At 48.1% G+C, this 21,443-nt stretch overlaps 1 protein-coding gene across 10 annotated transcripts in view; it reads right to left on the bottom strand.

Moving 5' to 3' along the window:
- RAPGEF1 (Rap guanine nucleotide exchange factor 1) overlaps window positions 1-21,443 on the bottom strand; it is a 714,396-nt gene that overhangs the window by 441,509 nt on the left and 251,444 nt on the right. For all 10 annotated transcript variants that reach the window (XM_086924774.1, XM_086924779.1, XM_086924781.1 and 7 more), the window contains exons 4-7: window positions 15,965-16,121; window positions 8,706-8,794; window positions 3,314-3,475; window positions 1,286-1,409 (exon numbers count right to left, since the gene is read on the bottom strand). In XM_086924774.1, the coding sequence (XP_086780900.1) occupies window positions 1,286-1,409; window positions 3,314-3,475; window positions 8,706-8,794; window positions 15,965-16,121 (532 nt within the window). The remainder of the gene's footprint in view (window positions 1-1,285; window positions 1,410-3,313; window positions 3,476-8,705; window positions 8,795-15,964; window positions 16,122-21,443) is intronic.

Here is a 21,443-nt window from a genome sequence, read left to right as displayed (position 1 = left end):
GCTGTGGGTTCTTTGAGGAGTTTAGCGGCCTGCACCGATAGTTCATCTTAGTCCTGCTCCTCGCGTTGGTCACCGCCATCGGATGTGAAGTAGTGCAGACTGCACAACATGAACCCACCCTCACCTGCAAAATAATTTTCTTTCTTGTCGCTGAAATGGACTTGCTGTTCCTCATCTGCTGAGAATTCTGCGTCTGCCACCATCTCTATGTTATGAGCTAGGCGCCGGTGGCGTCAAGATCATAGTTTTCTTCTTTATGAACAGGCTGCAGGCAGTTCAGTCATTTGTTGTGCTCCCGCGACCGGCAGAGGTTGCAGGTGTCATGTGGATTGGAGCATGCGCACTTTGCCCCGTACTGAGGGCTCTTTCTGAACTTTTTTTTTTTTAATCTTCCATTACCGGGAGCTGAGCATACTTAACGGTACAGAGGAAGGGATATACGAGATAAAGCTGCTTCAATTGCTGAAGCAATGATGCTCGCCAGACAAAAAGCCAACGTCTGACTAAGTAGAGGCAGAGTAGGATTCGTGGAACGTTGATTAGGAACTGCTATGAGTCCTTATCGCATCAAAAGGCCGCGAGTGCTGGACGTTGCACAGAGGTCCAGCGCAAACCGTCCAAACCCAATGGAGGCGTTGAACATGGGAATTCTGGAAGAGGAGGAGTCTCAAAGTCATGCCAGCAATAAAAAAATACTTCTTTGAGAAAAACAGTTTGTAGAGTCTGAGCCCAAAACTAGATGGCAGGTGCGTGCACAGCATGCGTTTGTCGCCAACACATGCTATGAATATCAGCATTTTAGTGAGTATCTTGAAATCGCTTACCAGCACCCTGTGTTTCAGGCAATGGTGCGGGCAAGAAAAGTATTCAAAACCTATATGCATGTTAACCCTAGACCCAGAGACCCTACTAATCCCATATCAAGGGGATTTACTTTCCTCACAGACATGGTTCTTTGAGACAAAGGTAAAAGAGAAATTTCATAACCTTGGACATTGTGCGACAAGTCTGAACACTGACAATTTATAAGAACTCCTGCGCAGCCAAGTAGGTCTCAGAGGGCAAGTAATAAAATTTCTTTTGACATGAAGAAAGTCGAAATATGCTTTCTTTTGGTTTCTTGAGGGTCAGTGTCGTGTGCAGTGCCCCCAGCATCTGCCACGTTTGCAACGCCCTCCACATATTCCACGCACACAGTGCCTTCATTACCATGTGCCACGCATGCAATGCTCTCGGCTTGCACAGCCCAGCTGTGCTTGGAACCTTCCTGGTACATTAGCCATACCTGTTTGCTGAATCCAATAGGTAAACTGGAGCCACTGGTCGCCCGGCTCATGGGTGCCACAACTGCCACCCTGGTGGGGGATGGTGCAGACTGCCTCTTTTTTGGTGGTAATGCAGGTGGAGGACTGAGGAAAAAAACAAAAAGAAATGTTAAGTAAATTAAACAAAAAAAGATGCACAAATATAGGTAAAACAGACCCTTAAGTAAAGCATCAACAGAACTTTGTCAACTTTGCTGTGGTTGAACTCACCCAGGTTCTCTCTTTGGCCTTCTCTGTCAATGTGTCATGGGTCTGAAGCTGCTTTTACACGTGGGTATAATAAAGTAATCCCTGCCTATCCTGGGGGAGTAATAGAAAACCCCACCTCTCCAAACTCGAGGGTGGTTTCTAGGATAATACAAAAATAACTTTTTTAACTCCCATCAGTCATCCAGGGTCTGTCATCCAGGGTTAACCTAACAGAGTCGCTAAGTTGATTATCGGGTATGATTCCTCTGTCTTTGTCAAGGAGAAGGAACAAAACAGACAAGCTCACCAATATCTGACCAGGCCTACTGGTGGGCGTGCCGTACTGCCTCAGCCTGACTCCCTTCTTTTGGCGTGGACCTCCACCTACAGACCAAAACCCCCTTCTTCTGGCGTGGACCCCCACCTACAGACCATGACGCCCTTCTTTTGGCAATGACCTCCACCTACAGACCTTGACCCTCTTCTTCTGGCGTGGACCTCCACCTTCAGACCATGAACCCCTTCTTCTGGCGTGGACCTCCACCTACAGACCATGACCCGCTTCTTTTGGCATGGACCTCCACCTACAGACCACAACACTCTTCTTCTGGCGTGGACCTCCACCTACAGACCAGGACCCCCTTCTTTTGGTATTGACTCCACCTACAGACCATGACCCTCTTGTTCTGGCGTGGACCTCCACCTACAGCTCCATGAACCCCTTATTTTGGTATTGACCTCCACCTACAGACCATGACCCTCTTCTTCTGGCGTGGACCACCACCTATAGACCATGACCCCCTTCTTTTGGGGTGGACCTCCACCTACAGACCATGACCCTCTTCTTCTGGCGTGGACCTCCACCTACAGACCATGACCCTCTTCTTCTGGCGTGGACCTCCACCTACAGACCATGAACCCCTTCTTTTGGGGTGGACCTCCACCTACAGACTAGGACCCCCTTCTTTTGGAATTGACCTCCACCTACAGACCATGACCCTCTTCTTCTGGCGTGGACCTCCACCTACAGACCATGACCCCCTTCTTTTGGTATTGACCTCCACCTACAGACCATGAACCCCTTCTTTTGGCATGGACCTCCACCTACAGACCATGACCCCCTTCTTTTGGTATTGACCTCCACCTACAGACCATGACCCTCTTCTTCTGGCGTAGACCACCACCTACAGACCATGAACCCCTTCTTTTGGCATGGACCTCCACCTACAGACCATGACCCCCTTCTTTTGGTATTGACCTCCACCTACAGACCATGACCCTCTTCTTCTGCCATGGACCTCCACCTACAGACACTAAACTCATACAGCGGCAAGGCACTGCACTGCTGCGTTACAATCAGGATGGAAATTATATGAGTTTGATCTATGACAAACTTCTTCAAAGCAATCCAAAAAGCCAAATAAACGACATTTTTTTGGGAGAAAAGTCGATGGTTTTTAAACAAAGGAGAAACCCGGAATAAGTCCTCCACTTGCCACAGCTAACCAAAAAAAAACAAATGTGTGGGCAAGCTTTTTGGGCAGGTGCATTTTATGCCATACCCAAAAATTGGCAGTGAACCCAACAGTTAACTAATTTAACAGCAATAACATGCACCCTGCTCATGACCAAAGGGCGCCTTCGGAATCATTTGACTGCCTAGGGTGTTTGTACTCAAGCCGCCTTCGGAATCATGCCTTCAACACACCCAATACCGCCTTTGGAGAGCTCACTCAACATACAAATAAGAATGAATTCTAAAGAGCTGAAGAAGCCATGGAGTGGCTAGAGATCTAGACCTGTTTTCAACCACTCGGATCCCAGGGAGTGGGGGCTTTGGGGGGGCCTCCTCATCCTCATCCGCAGCAGGTAGCTCTTCGACGGGTGGTGCGGCTGGGCTGGACTTGTTCAGAATTTCCATCTCTCGCTCAGTCAGAGGCAGATCCGTTGTGCTGCAGATACTGAAGGAGAAGAGAGGATTCATGTTCAAGCACGCCAAGACATCTGCATAGGCAAACAGGCAGCTGCACAAAGAATGGGGTTCATCCACTGAGCCCATGCTAGAGGCTGGAGAACAGAACCACTGAAGGCAAAGAGGCTCTGAATTAAGAACTGCATTGACACCGCTCCTTGCCATCCGGCCTGTGGCTTACACCAGGCTTAGAGAAGCAGAAAAAGAAGAAATCATCGGTTTCTAAAATGCAGTCAAAATGGCTTGCAATCCTTGTATGTAAATCTATCTCCAATTGTCTTACTACAGTCGAGCTGTGATCTCATTGGTCACATGCAAGACGAAAATGACATTTCGACTCTAATGTAATAGCTATTCAGTAGTTAAACGTAAAGCCTGCTGGTAGAAGTCACCAGACCGTGTCTAAGCCCGGTCCCAGAGAAGAATTAAAAGTGCTCTAAACAGTGAAATGCGGAGCTAGCTTTTCAGTTATTATCGATTTACCCTCTGAAAAGGAAGTTATCCGTTCATAAATTTACTTCTAAGGTAATATGCTTATTTATTGCAAAGGCTGGATTTCATCAGAAGAACTCAGAAATTAATATATATGTTACTGCACATTCAAAGTGTTTAAACTATATTTTGCAACCAATAACAGGCAGCACATCACGTTACTTCTTTTGACAGTACAGATTTCACGTTTGTTCAATGTATCTGCAATTACAGCTATAGTTCATAAAAAAGCATGCAAAACAGGGTTGGGAAATGATGGATAGAGTGACCATATATTATGAGGAAATAAATGCCCACCACCACAGCTTACACAAGGACATTCCTAGTCAACATTTTGTTCTGTGATTTTATAGGGAGCTCAGTTTTTGGACTCTTTCCTCTATGTGGTCAAGGAAATCCCCAGTGACTTGTCGTAGCCTTTAACAAATGGTCAGGACTCATCTCATATCCAGCATTAAAGCTTTCACCGGGAAAAGGACTCTAGCGGAAACCATCACTCACAGATATCAAGGTGAAGACACACAGACAGGACTATCCCACACAGATATCAAGGTGAAGACACACAGACAGGACTATCCCACACAGATATCAAGGTGAAGGCACACAGACAGGACTATCCCACACAGATATCAAGGTGAAGACACACAGACAGGACTATGTCAAATGTCAAATAATTTATATAGCGCGCTACATACCCAGAGGGTCTCAAGGCGCTTGAGGAAGGGTGGGGAATTACTTGTCGAATATCCAAGTTTTAAGTTGCTTTCTGAATGCTAGGTGGTTCTGAGTGAGGCGAAGGTGAGTGGGAATTGAGTTCCAGGTTTTAGCTGCCAAGTAGGAGAAGGATCTTCCTCCCATGGTGGTTTTGTTGATGCGAGGTACAGCAGCAAGGGCTTGGTTGGAGGAGCGTAGTTGGCGGGAGGGGGTGTAGAAGGAAAGTCGTGTGTTGAGGCATTCGGGTCCAAGTTCGTAGAGTGCTTTGTGTGCGTGGGTTAGGAGGCGGAATGTTATCCTCTTATTGACGGGGAGCCAGTGGAGGTTTTTCAGGTGACTAGAAATGTGGTCTTTACGCGGGATGTCTAGTATGAGTCTGGCTGATGCGTTCTGGATGCGTTGGAGTTTTTTCTGAAGTTTTGCGATGGTACCGGCGTATAGGGTGTTACCGTAGTCCAGGCGGCTCGTGACCAATGCGTGGGTGACCGTTTTTCTAGTTTCGGTGGGGATCCAGCGAAATGTTTTTTGAGCATGCGAAGGATGTTGAAGCAAGATGATGAGACGGCGTTGACTTGTCTGTTCATCGAGAGTGAGGAGTCCAGGATGATGCCCAGGTTCCGTGCGTGGTCCGTCGGGATGGGTGCTTTTCCAAGGGCCTCTGGCCACCAAGAGTCATCCCAGGCGGAGGGGGAGGTACCTAAGATAAGGACTTCTGTTTTGTCCGAGTTCAGTTTCAGACGGCTGTGCTTCATCCAATCGGCTACTTCTTTCATTCCTTCATGTAGGTTGGTTTTGGCGGTGTTCGGGTCTTTGGTGAGTGAGAGGATCAGTTGAGTGTCATCAGCGTAGGAGATGATGTTGAAGTTGTGTTGGTGTGCGATGGTTGCGAGGGGGCTCATGTATACGTTAAAGAGAGTGGGGCCGAGTGAAGATCCTTGTGGCACGCCGCAAATGAGTTCAGTGGCCTCTGATTTGAATGGTGGGAGGCGGACTCTCTGAGTTCTTCCGGTAAGGAACGAGGTGATCCATTCCAGTGCTTTTCCTTGGATTCCGATGTTTCTGAGGCGTTGTAGGAGGGTGCTGTGACAGACTGTGTCGAAGGCTGCGGAGAGGTCAAGGAGGATGAGGGCGACTGTCTCCATTGTCCAGTAGAGTTCGAATGTCGTCTGTTGCTGCGATGAGTGCGGTCTCAGTGCTGTGTTTTGCTCGGAAGCCGGACTGTGAGGGGTCGAGGGATTTGTTGGTTTCGAGAAAGGCGGCGAGCTGGTTGTTGACAGCTTTCTCGATGACTTTGGCCGGGAATGGTAGGAGTGAGATGGGGCGGTAGTTTTTGAGTTCGGTGGGGTCAGCTGTGGGTTTTTTCAGAAGGGCGCTGAGTTCGGCGTGTTTCCAGCTTTCCGGGAAGGTGGCGGAGTTGAGGGAGCAGTTGATGACGTCTCAGAGATGTGGTGCTACGATGGAGTCTGCTTTGTTGAAGATGTGGTGAGGGCATGGGTCTGTGGGGGATCCTGAGTGAATGGAGTTCATCAAGCGGATGGTGTCCTCAGTGGAGATAGGGTTCCAGTCATTAAGGATGTTCAAGGGGGGTGAGGGTACGGCAGAAGGTTGGGAGGGTTGGTCTCCGGGTTGGTTGTCGAAACTGTTGTGGATGTCTGCGATTTTGTTGTGGAAGAACGAAGCTAGGGAGTCGCAAAGGGTTTGAGAGGGAGTGATGTCGTTGGAGTTGGCTGAGGGGTTGGTAAATTCTTTGACGATGTTGAATAATTCCTTGCTGTTGCGGGCATTGTTGTCTAGTCGGTCTTTGAATGCGGCTTTTTTGGCAGTCCGGATCAGTTGGTGGTGTGTGCGGGTGGCGTTTTTGAAGGTGTACTTGGTGCTGGTGTTTGGGTCTTTTTTCCATGCCTTCTCAAGGGAGCGACAGTTTCTTGGATTTCTTAAGATCATCGTTGAACCAGGGGGCGTTTTTGCTGCCTAGTTTGATTTGATGTTTTTTCAAAGGTGCTAGGTTGTCGGCGCTGTTGGTGAGCCATTGAGTGAGGTTAATGGCTGCTTGGTTGGGGTTCGAAGAGTGGGCAGGGGGGTTTTGAAGAAGCGATGAGGAGATCTGGTCGATGGTGATTTTGTTCCAGTTTCTTCGCAGGGTAGGTTGAGGATGGTTGTGGGTTGTGGTCTTTTTGTAGACAAAGTGAACGCAGCTGTGGTCTGTCCAATGGAGAACTGTGGTGTGACTGAAGGAGATATGTTTGCTGGATGTGAAGATGGGGTCGAGTGTGTGACCTGCGTAGTGAGTGGAGGTGTTAACAAGTTGTTTGAGTCCAAGGTTGGCGAGATTGTCCAGAAGGGTGGTGGCGTTGCTGTCGTTGCTCTTCTCCAGGTGAAAATTGAGGTCTCCCAGTAGAATGTAGTCCTTGGAGGGGAGGGCGTGTGGGGTGATAAAGTCAGTGATGTCATCACTGAATTGTGCACGGGGTCCAGGTGGCCTGTAGAGGAGGGTGCCTCTGAGTGTGGTCTTGGGGTCGGTGTGGATCTGGAAGTGAAGGTGTTCGGCGCTAGCGAGGTTGACGTCTGAGCTGGTTGAGATGCGGATGGAATTCTTGTGGACGATAGCGATGCCTCCTCCTGTTTGCTTGGTGCGGTCCTTACGGATGATCTTGTAGCCTTCCGGGATGGCAATGGTGATGTCTGGGGCTGAGGAGGCGTTCATCCATGTTTCTGTTAGGAAGGCGACGTCCGGAGCGATGGTGTCTAGTAGATTCCAAAGGTCGATGGCGTGTTTGTGGACCGAGCGGGTGTTGAGCAGGATACATTTTAGGTGGCTGGCGTCAGATCTCTGTTTGGTGTTCGTGGATGTGGGGTTGGACTTGGTGCTGTCATACTTGCAGGAGTTGCATGAGAAGGGTCCATGGGTGTGTCCAGGAGCGGTTTGGGCGCAGTTGGGGAGTCGGCCGGGGTTTAGAGCTAAGAGGGTGGAGGTGTCGTATGTAATGCGGGCGGGGTGGGTGGTACGGGGGCCAGGGGGTCTGGCGCTGGGCGCGGTCCAGGCGCAGACGGGCTTACCTTTGGCGCACCTTCGGCGCGACCGCTGCGCGTGACCGCTGCGCGGATGTGCATCTGTCATAAGTGGATAGTGGATAGGGGAGGGGCGAGGGAGGGTCAGCAGGGAAGGCGGGAGCGGGGTGGAGACCCGGGCAGGGCGAGACAATAACAACAAACAACAAAATGGCCGGCGGCCTTACACGGAGTTGTACTATAGTTAAGCAATGGCACAGTGCAGAACGACTATTATTATAATGCAAGCCAGCAGTACAAATGTCCAATTACAGTGAGAGCAGCGGGGGTGCGCTATCGAGATACAAAGCAATTATGCAAATTCGGCAATATCGGTAACTCCAGCGGGGGTGCGCTATTAATATGCTAATAAACAGCACAAATACGGCAATATCGGTCAGCTATCTCAATGAGAGCAGCGAGGGTGCGCTGAGATACCAGGCTGTGAGGTGAGGCGAGGCATGTCAGGGAGCAGCGTGCTGGAGCAACCGCGTCAGCAGATAGCAGGTGAAGGCACACAGACAGGACTATCCCACACAGATATCAAGGTGAAGGCACACAGACAGGACTATCCCACATAGACATCAAGGTGAAGACACAAAGACATGAGTATCCCACACATATATAAAGGTGAAGGCAAACAGACAGGACTATCCCACACAGACATCAAGGTGAAGACACACAGACAGGACTATCCCACACAGATATCAAGGTGAAGGCACACAGATATCAAGGTGAAGGCACACAGACCGGACTATCCCACACAGACATCAAGGTGAAGACACACAGACAGGACTATCCCACACAGACATCAAGGTGAAGACACACAGACAGGACTATCCCACAAAGACATCAAGGTGAAGACACACAGACAGGACTATCCCACACAGACATCAAGGTGAAGGCACACAGACAGAACTGGTTCCCTTCAAGAAAGAACATGCAGAATGTCCTCAGTCACCCACCTGTCAGCTTTGCACGCAGGTAGACTGGGTTTGGTGGCACTTGTTGGTGATGGGTGTTCTTGTTTTTCTATCATCAGCCTGACCAGCTCCTAATAAGAAAAAGAGGAAAAGAAGCTGGTAAAACAAATGCCCGTTGACTGCCCGCAGCTTTACACCAAATGTGGGACAGGTTCTCGGTCCCGTCCCTGCTCAGTGACCATCCAACAGCCCCCCTTCCAGGCAGCTCCAGCTGTTGGTGAGGGCTTTACTTGGTAGGCGTAGTGCGGCCAGTGTTTGCGTTGTTCACACTGGGTGTGGATACAGAAGAATCCATGGGTACCTACGTGTCTTTAAAGCCCCTTCTCTTTGCAGTCTCAAAGGGAAGGCTCCAATCGGAGTTATCGGTCATAAAAGCAGTTTTACCACATCATCGGTATGAGCTGGTGCGGTGCAAAACCGACAAAGAACATCGCTTGGAGTCTCTCTGATGCACTGAAACCTGCAAAATATATACGTTTCTGAAGCTGGCGACTGGTAGAGCTGCAGCAGGAGAAAAATCAACAGAATGTGATACCCCTGGCTCAATTTATATCAGTGTCCTTTTCATCTGCACTTTGAAGATATCAGTGGCAAAAAAAGGTAAAATAAAACAAATGTTTAATTTCACTCTTTCCTGTGTGTAAGGAACGTCAGACTAAAAGGAACAGAGCTTGAAAGACGGGGAATTGTCAGTGCTCTGCACTTGCTTGAACACACAAGTCCATGGACAAGTTTCTGTGAGGCTCCCGGTGTCCCCCTGGGATACTAGACCGTACCCATAATCATCACACGCGTCAACAATCCTCCTAGTATGAGATTCCTATGACCTTCTTGGACACTGGAACCCGCACCTTACGATAAATAAGTCAAGCCGTCTGTGTGCGTGGCTTCAGGTGTCCACCTGGGATACTAGAACTTACACATGATCATCACACACGTCAACGGTCCTCCTTGCATGAGATTCCCATGTCCTTCTTGGACACTGGAACCTGCACCTTGTGACAAACAAGTCAAGCCGTCTGTTTGTGGGGCTTCCAGTGTCCACCTGGGATACACCCCTTTTTTAAATAACAGTATTGCATGTGATGAGTGGTGTTTATTTTGTTCTTTCGCCATTGCACTGGTGAAGCCCACTCAACTAGTCCATGCTTCAGTGACGCCCACTCCCGAATCCCTGCTTCAGTGACGCCCACTCCCGAATCCCTGCTTCAGTGACGCCCACTCCCAAGTCCATGCTTCAGTGAAGTCCATTCTTGTGTCTGTGCTTCAGTGACGCCCACTCCCGAGTCGGTGCTTCAGTGACGCCCACTCCCGAGTCCGTGCTTCAGTGACGCCCACTCCCGAGTCCGTGCTTCAGTGACGCCCACTCCCAAGTCCATGCTTCAGTGAAGTCAATTCTTGTGTCTGTGCTTCAGTGACGCCCACTCCCGAGTCGGTGCTTCAGTGACGCCCACTCCCGAGTCCGTGCTTCAGTGACGCCCACTCCCGAGTCCGTGCTTCAGTGACGCCCACTCCAGAGTCCGTGCTTCAGTGACGCCCACTCCCGAGTCCGTGCTTCAGTGAAGTCCATTCTTGTGTCTGTGCTTCAGTGACGCCCACTCCCGAGTCGGTGCTTCAGTGACGCCCACTCCCGAGTCCGTGCTTCAGTGACGCCCACTCCCGAGTCCGTGCTTCAGTGACGCCCACTCCCAAGTCCATGCTTCAGTGAAGTCCATTCTTGTGTCTGTGCTTCAGTGACGCCCACTCCCGAGTCGGTGCTTCAGTGACGCCCACTCCCGAGTCCGTGCTTCAGTGACGCCCACTCCCGAGTCCGTGCTTCAGTGACGCCCACTCCCGAGTCCGTGCTTCAGTGACGCCCACTCCCGAGTCCGTGCTTCAGTGAAGTCCATTCTTGTGTCTGTGCTTCAGTGACGCCCACTCCCGAGTCCGTGCTTCAGTGACGCCCACTCCCGAGTCGGTGCTTCAGTGACGCCCACTCCCGAGTCGGTGCTTCAGTGACGCCCACTCCAGAGTCGGTGCTTCAGTGACGCCCACTCCCGAGTCGGTGCTTCAGTGACGCCCACTCCCGAGTCGGTACTTCAGTGACGCCCACTCCTGAGTCGGTGCTTCAGTGACGCCCACTCCAGAGTCGGTGCTTCAGTGACGCCCACTCCCGAGTCCGTGCTTCAGTGACGCCCACTCCCGAGTCGGTGCTTCAGTGACGCCCACTCCCGAGTCCGTGCTTCAGTGACGCCCACTCCCGAGTCCGTGCTTCAGTGACGCCCACTCCCGAGTCCGTGCTTAAGCGAAGCCCACTCCCGAGTCCGTGCTTCAGTGACGCCCACTCCTGAGTCCGTGCTTTAGTGAAGTAAAATCAGGAATAACTATGTCCACAGTGCATTTTCGAGGCTAGCCTCGACAGGCTTTGAAGGAGAAGGAGCGAGTCAATCCGCAGGACCTTGGAGTTAATTATGAAAATCGAAAACCTTTGATGTAAAGTTGCTTCGTTCATCTACGGGATGGAACAGTAAGCTGCAGAATCACAACAGAAATGAGTCAAGGTACTCCAGTGCTTTTAACGCCACAACGTCCGAGCAGGATCTAGAGCATGAGCCGATGGCGGAAGAAAACAATCTGAGATTGAGCTGTTGTGCTGATGCACTCCGGAACAAGGGAGGAGTCACAACAGGCCTTCAATGGGTCCAGTGACGCCCACTCCCGAGTCCGTGCTTCAGTGACGCCCACTCCCGAGTCCGTGCTTCAGTGACGCCCACTCCCGAGTCCGTGCTTCAGTGAAGTCCATTCTTGTGTCTGTGCTTCAGTGACGCCCACTCCCGAGTCGGTGCTTCAGTGACGCCCACTCCCGAGTCGGTGCTTCAGTGACGCCCACTCCCGAGTCCGTGCTTCAGTGACGCCCACTCCCGAGTCCGTGCTTCAGTGACGCCCACTCCCGAGTCCGTGCTTCAGTGACGCCCACTCCCGAGTCCGTGCTTCAGTGACGCCCACTCCCGAGTCCGTGCTTAAGCGAAGCCCACTCCCGAGTCCGTGCTTCAGTGACGCCCACTCCTGAGTCCGTGCTTTAGTGAAGTAAAATCAGGAATAACTATGTCCACAGTGCATTTTCGAGGCTAGCCTCGACAGGCTTTGAAGGAGAAGGAGCGAGTCAATCCGCAGGACCTTGGAGTTAATTATGAAAATCGAAAACCTTTGATGTAAAGTTGCTTCGTTCATCTACGGGATGGAACAGTAAGCTGCAGAATCACAACAGAAATGAGTCAAGGTACTCCAGTGCTTTTAACGCCACAACGTCCGAGCAGGATCTAGAGCATGAGCCGATGGCGGAAGAAAACAATCTGAGATTGAGCTGTTGTGCTGATGCACTCCGGAACAAGGGAGGAGTCACAACAGGCCTTCAATGGGTCCAGTGACGCCCACTCCCGAGTCCGTGCTTCAGTGACGCCCACTCCCGAGTCCGTGCCTCAGTGACGCCCACTCCCGAGTCCGTGCTTCAGTGAAGTCCATTCTTGTGTCTGTGCTTCAGTGACGCCCACTCCCGAGTCGGTGCTTCAGTGACGCCCACTCCCGAGTCCGTGCTTCAGTGACGCCCACTCCCGAGTCCGTGCTTCAGTGACGCCCACTCCCGAGTCGGTGCTTCAGTGACGCCCACTCCCGAGTCCGTGCTTCAGTGACGCCCACTCCCGAGTCCGTGCTTCAGTGACGCCCACTCCCGAGTCCGTGCTTAAGCGAAGCCCACTCCCGAGTCCGTGCTTCAGTGACGCCCACTCCTGAGTCCGTGCTTTAGTGAAGTAAAATCAGGAATAACTATGTCCACAGTGCATTTTCGAGGCTAGCCTCGACAGGCTTTGAAGGAGAAGGAGCGAGTCAATCCGCAGGACCTTGGAGTTAATTATGAAAATCGAAAACCTTTGATGTAAAGTTGCTTCGTTCATCTACGGGATGGAACAGTAAGCTGCAGAATCACAACAGAAATGAGTCAAGGTACTCCAGTGCTTTTAACGCCACAACGTCCGAGCAGGATCTAGAGCATGAGCCGATGGCGGAAGAAAACAATCTGAGATTGAGCTGTTGTGCTGATGCACTCCGGAACAAGGGAGGAGTCACAACAGGCCTTCAATGGGTCTTCTAATTAGGCCCGGCAGTAGGCAAGACCTTGTAAACAAAAAAACACAACAACAACAAAATATATATATATATATATATATATATATATATATATATATATATATATATATATATATATGGTACTAACAATATGGTTATGGAAACGAATACCATTGAAACTAATAAGGAATTTAGGATCATTGTCCAATACAGTAAACATAAAAATACTGAATCCATCACCAAGAAGAACTGGTCCTTAGTCTTAAGTGCTCCCATTATAGGTTCAAAACTACCTGAAAGACCATCAATAACATACAGTAGAGGACAATCAATGAAAGACGAGCTAGTTAAAACCAGCCCAGACGTTATTGAGTCATCAAATTGGCTGCAAACACATACTGGCTTTTTTAACTGCAAGTCGTGCAAAGCCTGCCAACAGGGTGAAAACAAAACTACATATTTTTCACCATTTGATCACAGGGAGCATTAGATTGGCAGATTGCTCACATGTAAAACCGAATATGCGATTTATGTCGTGTCTTACTCTTGCACTCTACTTTACTTTACGTAGGGAGCACTAAGCTCCAAGTCCACAAGAGAATATTACAACATCTCAGGGCAATAAATAACCAGGACAACACCTACCCTGTGGCGAGACATTTTAAATCTAAACCTGAATCTAAAAGCCGCGACTTGAAATATTTTGTCATTGATTGTGTCCCTGCAAGTAGAAGAGGCGGAAATAGAGAGGAAAAACCACGCCGTCTTGAGACCAGATATATTTTGGAACTAAATACAAAACAACCGACAGGTCTCAAAGTCACAGAAGATCTGTTTACATGCCTCTAGAATATGAAAATCTAAACAAGAATGAAGTAATTAATCTGCATTTTTAGTACGATCCTTTATACACGAGTACTAAGTAGCAATAGGTTTTAACACAGTGGAAAGTTTTGTAATCAGGGGTTTTATAGTCTATTTATATAATATTTAATGATTATTTATGAGGATCAAGTAACATGTTTTTGTGTACAAATTTTAGATCAGAACAATTATATATGATAATAGTTTTAAGCTGATAATATATCCAATATAGGATTTTTTCATAGCTTATTTATATTTATTGTGTAACAATTAAGATGTATAGCTGATTATACATAGGTTTCTTAAGATACAACTTTGACTGATAGGGGACCCTTTCATGTCAGCCAATAATAATCAAATTCCTATAGCAAACATTATGATTCCCTTTCTTACTATATCAGGGTATTTAAACCGATATATCCATTAAAAGTCCTACAAACTGTGAGATCCAGTCAACTGAGTTGTTGATCATAATTATGGATCGACCAAGCACTTGCACTTCACCTTGTATTAGTGAAGCTATTCACAGGAATTGAACAACATCGGGGCTCCAATGTTGTTTTCACAATACTGATATCCGTCTTGGCCCTATACAGCTACTTGGATGTATTTAGACAGTTATTGGGCTTAACTATTTGCCAATGAATTAATGTACTGTAAAACTACTGCTGCTAGTTCGAAAACGTATTTTATCCAATTTTGCACTGTGTTCTGCACTGCTTTTCTCATTTAATGTTTTTTTTCCGAGAAATTGTTTTTTTTATATTGCCGAATAATTATATTGTGACTTGATTTTATGTTGAGTGAACTGTGATATAATCTGCATTTATTAATCGTATTTGTTGCAAATAACTTAATCAGATGAAACACGATTGAAGACATACTTGTAGTTTTTATGCGCGTAGAGTTTTCTCTAGTTCATTTTAACTTGTATGCTATCTCATGTCACTTGCAAACGTCAGCAACTTGCAGTATATTTAAACCAATGTGAAATCTTTCACTGTGTCATGTGATCAAGCGCTCCTTGTAGCGCAAAACGCGTCATGGCGACTTACTGCATCAAATAAACGAAACTGCACCGATTCTGTGGTCCATATCTGCTTCTTTGCCTGTGAGATTACTTCATCAGGAAATCGGAGCTCTCTGGATATAGATATATATATATATATATATACTAGCAGCCCGCCCCGGCGTTGCCTGGGGGCAGAAGGGGGCTGGGGGCAGCATTTTGTGCTTTTGTTTAGTCCCCGCCGGGCCCCCGCCCGCCCTGACATTGCTTATACCGGCCCCCGCCCGCCCGCCCCGACATTGCCTATACCGGCCCCCGCCCCGACATTGCCTATACCGCCCCCCGGCCCGCCTGCCAGCCTGCCTGCCTCCCGCCCGCCTCCCTCCTCTGCCTTACCTCAGCCACGCTCACCGCGACTCCCGGGCCCACGCCCACCCCGACATTGCCCGGACCGCCTTCCGCCTCCCCTTACCTGAGCCGCCGCACCACTCCTCGCCACTCGTCGCCGCTCGTCACCGCTCCTCCCCGCCTGTCGTCATCACTCAGGTGTAGGTCGCGGTCAGCGCTACGTTGCGGCCGGCACTAGTTTTGGGGACTACTTTGTTTTTAAAGTTTAATTTTTTTAATTTACGTTTTTTTTTTATTTTATGCAGCCTATGTCCATCTACACACCCTGAGGATTACAACAATGTATTGGGTGTGTGGATTGGCGCTGTGGTTCCCGAGTTTACCTTGCCAAAAGGTTTCTGTTCTCTCTTTATAATAGTAGTATAGATATATATATATATACACACACACACATATATACACAAACACGTATATATTTAGATAAATACATATACACTTGATTACTTATAGGGCCTTTCAACCAACCCTCTTCAACCAATGCTATTGTTGTGTTCTTCATGCTTTAATTCCACCCGCTACAGCATGTGGCAATGGATCAGCCCACTTCAGACAACGAAGGACTGATGGCATTTTGCTCTTTCACAAGGCATACATGCCCACACAAATTAGTTCCCCTCAGTGCCAAGGACTACTATGGCAATATGTGTATTTGTAAAACAAAAACATTTTTGCTTTCACTTTTTTTTTTTTTTTTAACACTGTCAAGCCTAGCATCATCCACAACAATGCGAGAACTGATAAAGCCAAAAGGCTGGCAGCCAAGGCCAGATCGACTGGCATTGCTAATGCTAATTTATTTTGGGTCCCCTGCCGGACGTAGGGAAAGGGCTCTTTCAAAGGAATCATCTCAGCACCATACCTTGACTCCATCCAAGACCGCCTTTATGACTTCTCGGACCGTGCTGACCACTTCCTTATCTTCAGAGTTTACGCCCTCAAGCATCACCTGATCCGACCATCGAATGAGATTGGCAAGGCTCTGGTACACTCGACTGTAACAGGAGGAAACAGCTGAGCTGTGGATGAAAGAAGACAAAGGATCAAGCAATAAGAATAGGGCTTTATTAGCGACAATCACAGCTCAACTCTTAACTCCCCCTGCCAAGTGACTGAACTATGTCTAAGGACAGAACCACAAGACAATTTACATAAATGGTACCATCTGTTTTTAATTTAACAGAAATGCAAACTCTTATTACACAAATATAGGACTAGTAAAGTCATCAACAGTCCCCAGACACAAAATTCTCGCTGACCGACAAGAGCACTCCAAGCCCCAGGTTGGCAGAATAAATTGTTACTGAATACGCCAACAAGTGTTCCTTGCCTTTGGTGACACCGTTTTTGGGGATACTCCAATGGAAGATTCCTTCTGAATTCCGCCAAGCACGAGACTGGACCTGGAACATTTTTTTAGAAGTTGCTCCAGTGTGCCTATCGAGTGGCAGCACTAAACTTCTGCCTTGTCTCACCACCAGAAGTGACAGTGTGGAGCAGTATACAGGTGCCACCCCTGCACTTCAATGTCAGTTTACAAGAAGGAATTGTTCACCTTTGGGACGGAGCGTCAGTAATAGATTAAAAACCAGGACAGTGTGCACAATAGAACATGGGACCCTATTAATATCTAGAAGCTCACTTCACAGAATAGGGAGGAAGGTGGGTCGGCGAACAAGCAGCGCTTAGAGTATCCACCACAGATATCCCAGTAACTTGTCCTTCTGACCATAATTCTAACTGTATATTCCTCACTTTTTGAATAGATATCAAGGCAGTACCTCCCAAAAGATGACAGGTGTGAGGAGTGGACTTAAGAGCAGGAAATCCTGCAGGACCAAGCAGACAAAATGGCCTTCTGACGGACATTGTAATCAAGGCAGTGATGCCTGGTGCAGTCGTGGATGGACACCTATGTAGCCAACTGGGAGATGTCCAGCACCGGAACACTCCTGGCCAAAGTATTGAAGGTGGCCTTAGCGCTGGTAGAATGAGTAGTCTGAACGCTTTCAGGAGGCTCATTTTTGGATAAGGCATAATACATTTTATTGAAGAGAACGATCTATAAGAACAAAGTCTGTTTCTGGACTGCCCTTCCGACTCCGCAGCAGAAGAAAAGGCTCTACCCCCCCTTTCTTACTTTCTTAACTTTGGGATTACCAGCAGATTCTTACTGGCAGATCTTAACTGCTTGGTTGGAACATATCTGCGAAAGAGTCTTTCAATGCCTTCTGACCCAATATTATAAAAAGCCTTGTGAGTGAGGCTAAGGGCTTTAAACAGGATTCTTCGGCCAGAAGGGAGTCAGTGCAGCTTACTGATTGTAGACGAAACCGAACGGTATTTGGGAAGGCCCATCACCAGCCTAGCAGCAGCATTCTGCATCAGTTGTAGTCGATGCACAAGTTCCTTGTTGATACCCAAGTAGAGAGCATTATAATAGTCCAATCGGGACAACACGAGGGCAACAACAGCCAGTTTTCGGGAGTAAAAGGATAGAAATTGAGAAATCTTCCTGAGAGTCCTAATAATCCCAAAACAGGTGGATACCGCTCTACTAATCTGGGGGCTCAGGGAAAGGGAGTCAGCAACTAAAATGCCACGTTTTTTTGCGATGGACTCGGGGCAGGGGCGTATCCGGCCTCTGACCAGATGTCCTGTTGGTTTCCAAAGACTAAAACCTCAGTTTTGTCCACATTCAGTCTGAGATAATTCTCAACCATCCAGGAGGTCACTGCCTGCATGCAATTTTTAAAATTAGTTGCCAATGCTTCTATGTTGTTGGTAATAGACGCCGTAATTTGGGTGTCATCAGCATAAGATAGCACCTCCAGCCCAAAGGATCTTACGACCCTGGCTAGAGGGGCAACATAAATGTTAAAAAGGGTCGGGCTCAACGAGGAGCCCTGAGGGACTCCACAGAACTGATTGGAACTGGAGTAAAATTGACCCATCTTAACTATTTGTGACCGGCCCGTAATGAATGAGGTAAGCAAGTTCAGGGAACTCAGATAAAAATTAAGGTGTTTCTCCAAATTTTTTGCTGTGACCGGTAATAGGGCGATGGGACGATAATTTTTTAACTCAGCGGAGTCCAAACAGGGGTTTTGTGAAGGGGGTTTACCCAACGCATTTTTCCAGGACCTGCACCCTAAGGACTTGAGCAGAAACAGGTTATTCACATCACTGGAAGTGCACAGTAGGACCCCAAGAGGACCCACATCCCTGTTCCAATCCAGCACCCTAGGGAACAGTCCCCGGCGAGCCACATCAGGAAAGGAGAAGGACTGCACTACTGTGCACTCGAACCTAGTCCCATGTGTGCATGCAGGATGTTCTTTGAAACTTCTTCTGATGCAAAGTCTCTGCAGGGAACCGTCTCTGCAGTGCTCCAACTCAGATGTCATGCAGGAACCCTTGCACCCTTCAAAGGCCTTGCCCCAGAAAACACCCTGAACGTCATTCCTGCAGGGAAAATCGCAGAGGGTCCAGCTGCTAGATCTGGTCTCTACATCAGCGGCTATAACCTGTGGAGTTCCCCAGGGATCTGCCCTTTCACCGCTCCTTTTTAACATATACTTACAGCCACTGATCTCTCCCCTTAATCAGATGGAGTGTCAGATTTACAACTATGCAGACGAAAGAGATTGTCATACAAATTGAGGATTCACCTGGAGTCCAAGCCAGGCTGCATAACATTTTAAAGTTTACGAGCAATTAGATGTCCACCAACTCCTTGAAGATCAACCCAGAGAAGACCGAAGTGTTGCCCAATACCATCTCGGGCAACCCATGGAACGATCTCCTCGGGCCTCAGGAGTTGGGTCGGACCCCGACACCAGCTAGGGTGGTGAAAAGCCTGGGCATCCACATTGATGGTAATCTATCGATGAAAAATCAAGTGTCGTCGGTGGTTGGCACATGCGTTGGCCTCCTAAGGCAACTCTGGAAAATCGCTCCAATGCTGTCTTTCTCCACTTTAAGGACGGTGGTGTCCGCAATGATTTTAGGACGTCTGGACTATCGGAACGCCCTTCATGTTGGGCTCCCTCAGCAACAACTCTCAAGACTGCAAATAGTGATGAACGATGCAGCTAGACTGATTTTTGGAAAACCCAGAAGCACGTATGCATCTCCTCTTTTATGCCAATTACATTGGCTTCCTATTAGGCAGAGAATTTTATTCAAAGGACTGTGCATCGCACATAAGGCACTCTATGGTAATGCTCCTAGCTACATTAAAGCCAGACTGGTGCAGTACATCCCTAGAAGGACCCTGCGCTCGTCTGAGGACACTCTTTTGGTTAGCCCGCGCTACCGCATGGCCACCTCTGGTGGACGTGCTTTCTCGACTACCCTACCGGCAGCTTGGAATAAGTTACCACTCGGCTTACGGAAGGAACCGAATCTACTGCCTTTTAGGCGAATGTTAAAAACGGTACTCTTCCGAGAAGCCTGGGGTCTGATATAATTTGGTTGCCTGTTCTCTGTAATGATCAGTTTTCTAGTACAAGCGCTTAGAGACCAATCGGTGATAACGCGCTATATAAATGGAATAAATAAATAAATATAAATGGAATAAATAAATAAATTTTCAAAAGTCACATATTATCTGCAACACCCTCATTAGAAGAATAGTTCAAGCAGAAGCAATTTCTCTGGAAACTACTCGTCTAGCAGTTTCTCCCTGGGATGAAAAGCAGTTACAGCATCGAACATGCAGGGAGGCAAGTTTGTAGCTGCTGAAAACTGGAATTTTGTCAGCAATTCAATAGTGTTTACTGGAAATTCAATAAAGGTCCAGGGAGGAGTGCTCAGGCGGGATCAATAGCTGCCTGCTCTGTCACTGAACACAGCACGCTTGCTTGCTTCATCTGTTTTAAGCTCAATTTTAGATCTGTCTAGAGAGAGCTTTATCTAGCTCACCAGCATCAAATTAAAAATAAAGGTTTTAAAAGATCACTACATGTACACACATATACAGACACACACACAGGCTTTCTTTCAACCCTCTTCACATACTGGACAGCTGAAATCATTCACATTTTGCTTCTGCCCAGCCCTGCAGAGATAATGTATTAGACCTAAGTCACTGGCTTTCTTTGATGTGAGGAATGCCACTGTACTTGTGCTCATCCGCCTAAAAACTAGTTAAAGTGCCAAGGCTAGTGGGGTTGTGTGGTTTCTTTTCATGATTTTTTCGATTAGTCCGGTTTTACTTACTTTTTTGCAAATTGCAAATGCTACTTACCAGTATGCATCTGTTCTTGGCATGTACGGCTGCTGACATTCATATCTGTGCATAGATCGCCGCCTAGTGTTGGGTCCGGATGATTGCACATTGTTGTCCTGGAAGAGTCTTCGAAGTATCACGAGATAGGTGGCTCCTCCCCTGGACTACAGTGCGCATGGGCATCGACTCCATCCCCAGATTGTTTTTAGCCATTGTGGCCGAGATGGAGTGAACCATGTGAGTGATGACCATGGCATGAAATGCATGTAAACACTGCAGCTGCTACAGGCGCCGGGGAGGAGGGCGGGCGATATGAATGTCAGCAGCCATACATGCCAAGAACAGATGCATACTGGTAAGTAGCATTTGCAGTTCGAGGCATGTGGGCTGCTGAATTCATATCTGTGCATTGAATACATAGCAGTCCCTCCATTAGCGGCGGCCGCCCGTGCCAGCTGCAGCAGTTTGGAAAAGTGTCTTGAGAACAGCCTGCCCTACAGCTGCCTGCTGTTTGGAGTGCACGTCTACGCAGTAATGCTTAGTAAATGTGTGTGTGGTAGACCATGTGGCTGCTCTACATATGTCCTCTAAGGGAATGTTTCCAAGGAAGGCCATAGAGGCCCCCAACTTTCTGGTGGAGTGGGCTCTTGGTGGAATTGTAAGAGTGCGTTTAGCTTTTGCATAACAGATTTGAATACATTTCACGATCCACCTAGCAATACCAGCCTTGGAAATAGCGTTACCTTTGTGGTGTGACGCAAAGGCAATGAAAAGCTGCTTAGTTTTTCTAAAATCCTTGGTCCTGTCAATGTAATACATTAGGGCCCTCTTGACGTCAAGGGTGTGGAGCATTCGCTCCGCCAGTTACTCAGGATTTTGAAAAAACACTGGCAACTCAATTGTTTGGTTTATGTGGAATTGAGACACAACCTTGGGTAGAAATTTAGGGTTAGTGCGGAGCACTACCCTATTAGCATGAACCTGGAAGAATGGCTCCTGGATTGTGAGGGCTTGCAGCTCACTAACTCTCCGTAGCGATGTAATTGCTACTAAGAAAGCCACTTTCCAAGTCAAGAACTGAAGTTCGCAGGAATGTAGTGGCTCAAAG

The sequence above is a fragment of the Lissotriton vulgaris genome, chromosome 5 (genome assembly GCF_964263255.1).
Source record: "Lissotriton vulgaris chromosome 5, aLisVul1.2, whole genome shotgun sequence".
In the NCBI taxonomy this organism is placed as follows: Eukaryota; Metazoa; Chordata; class Amphibia; order Caudata; family Salamandridae; genus Lissotriton; species Lissotriton vulgaris.
Note: the sequence above shows the minus strand (reverse complement) of the source record. Positions and strands in the feature narration are given on the sequence as shown.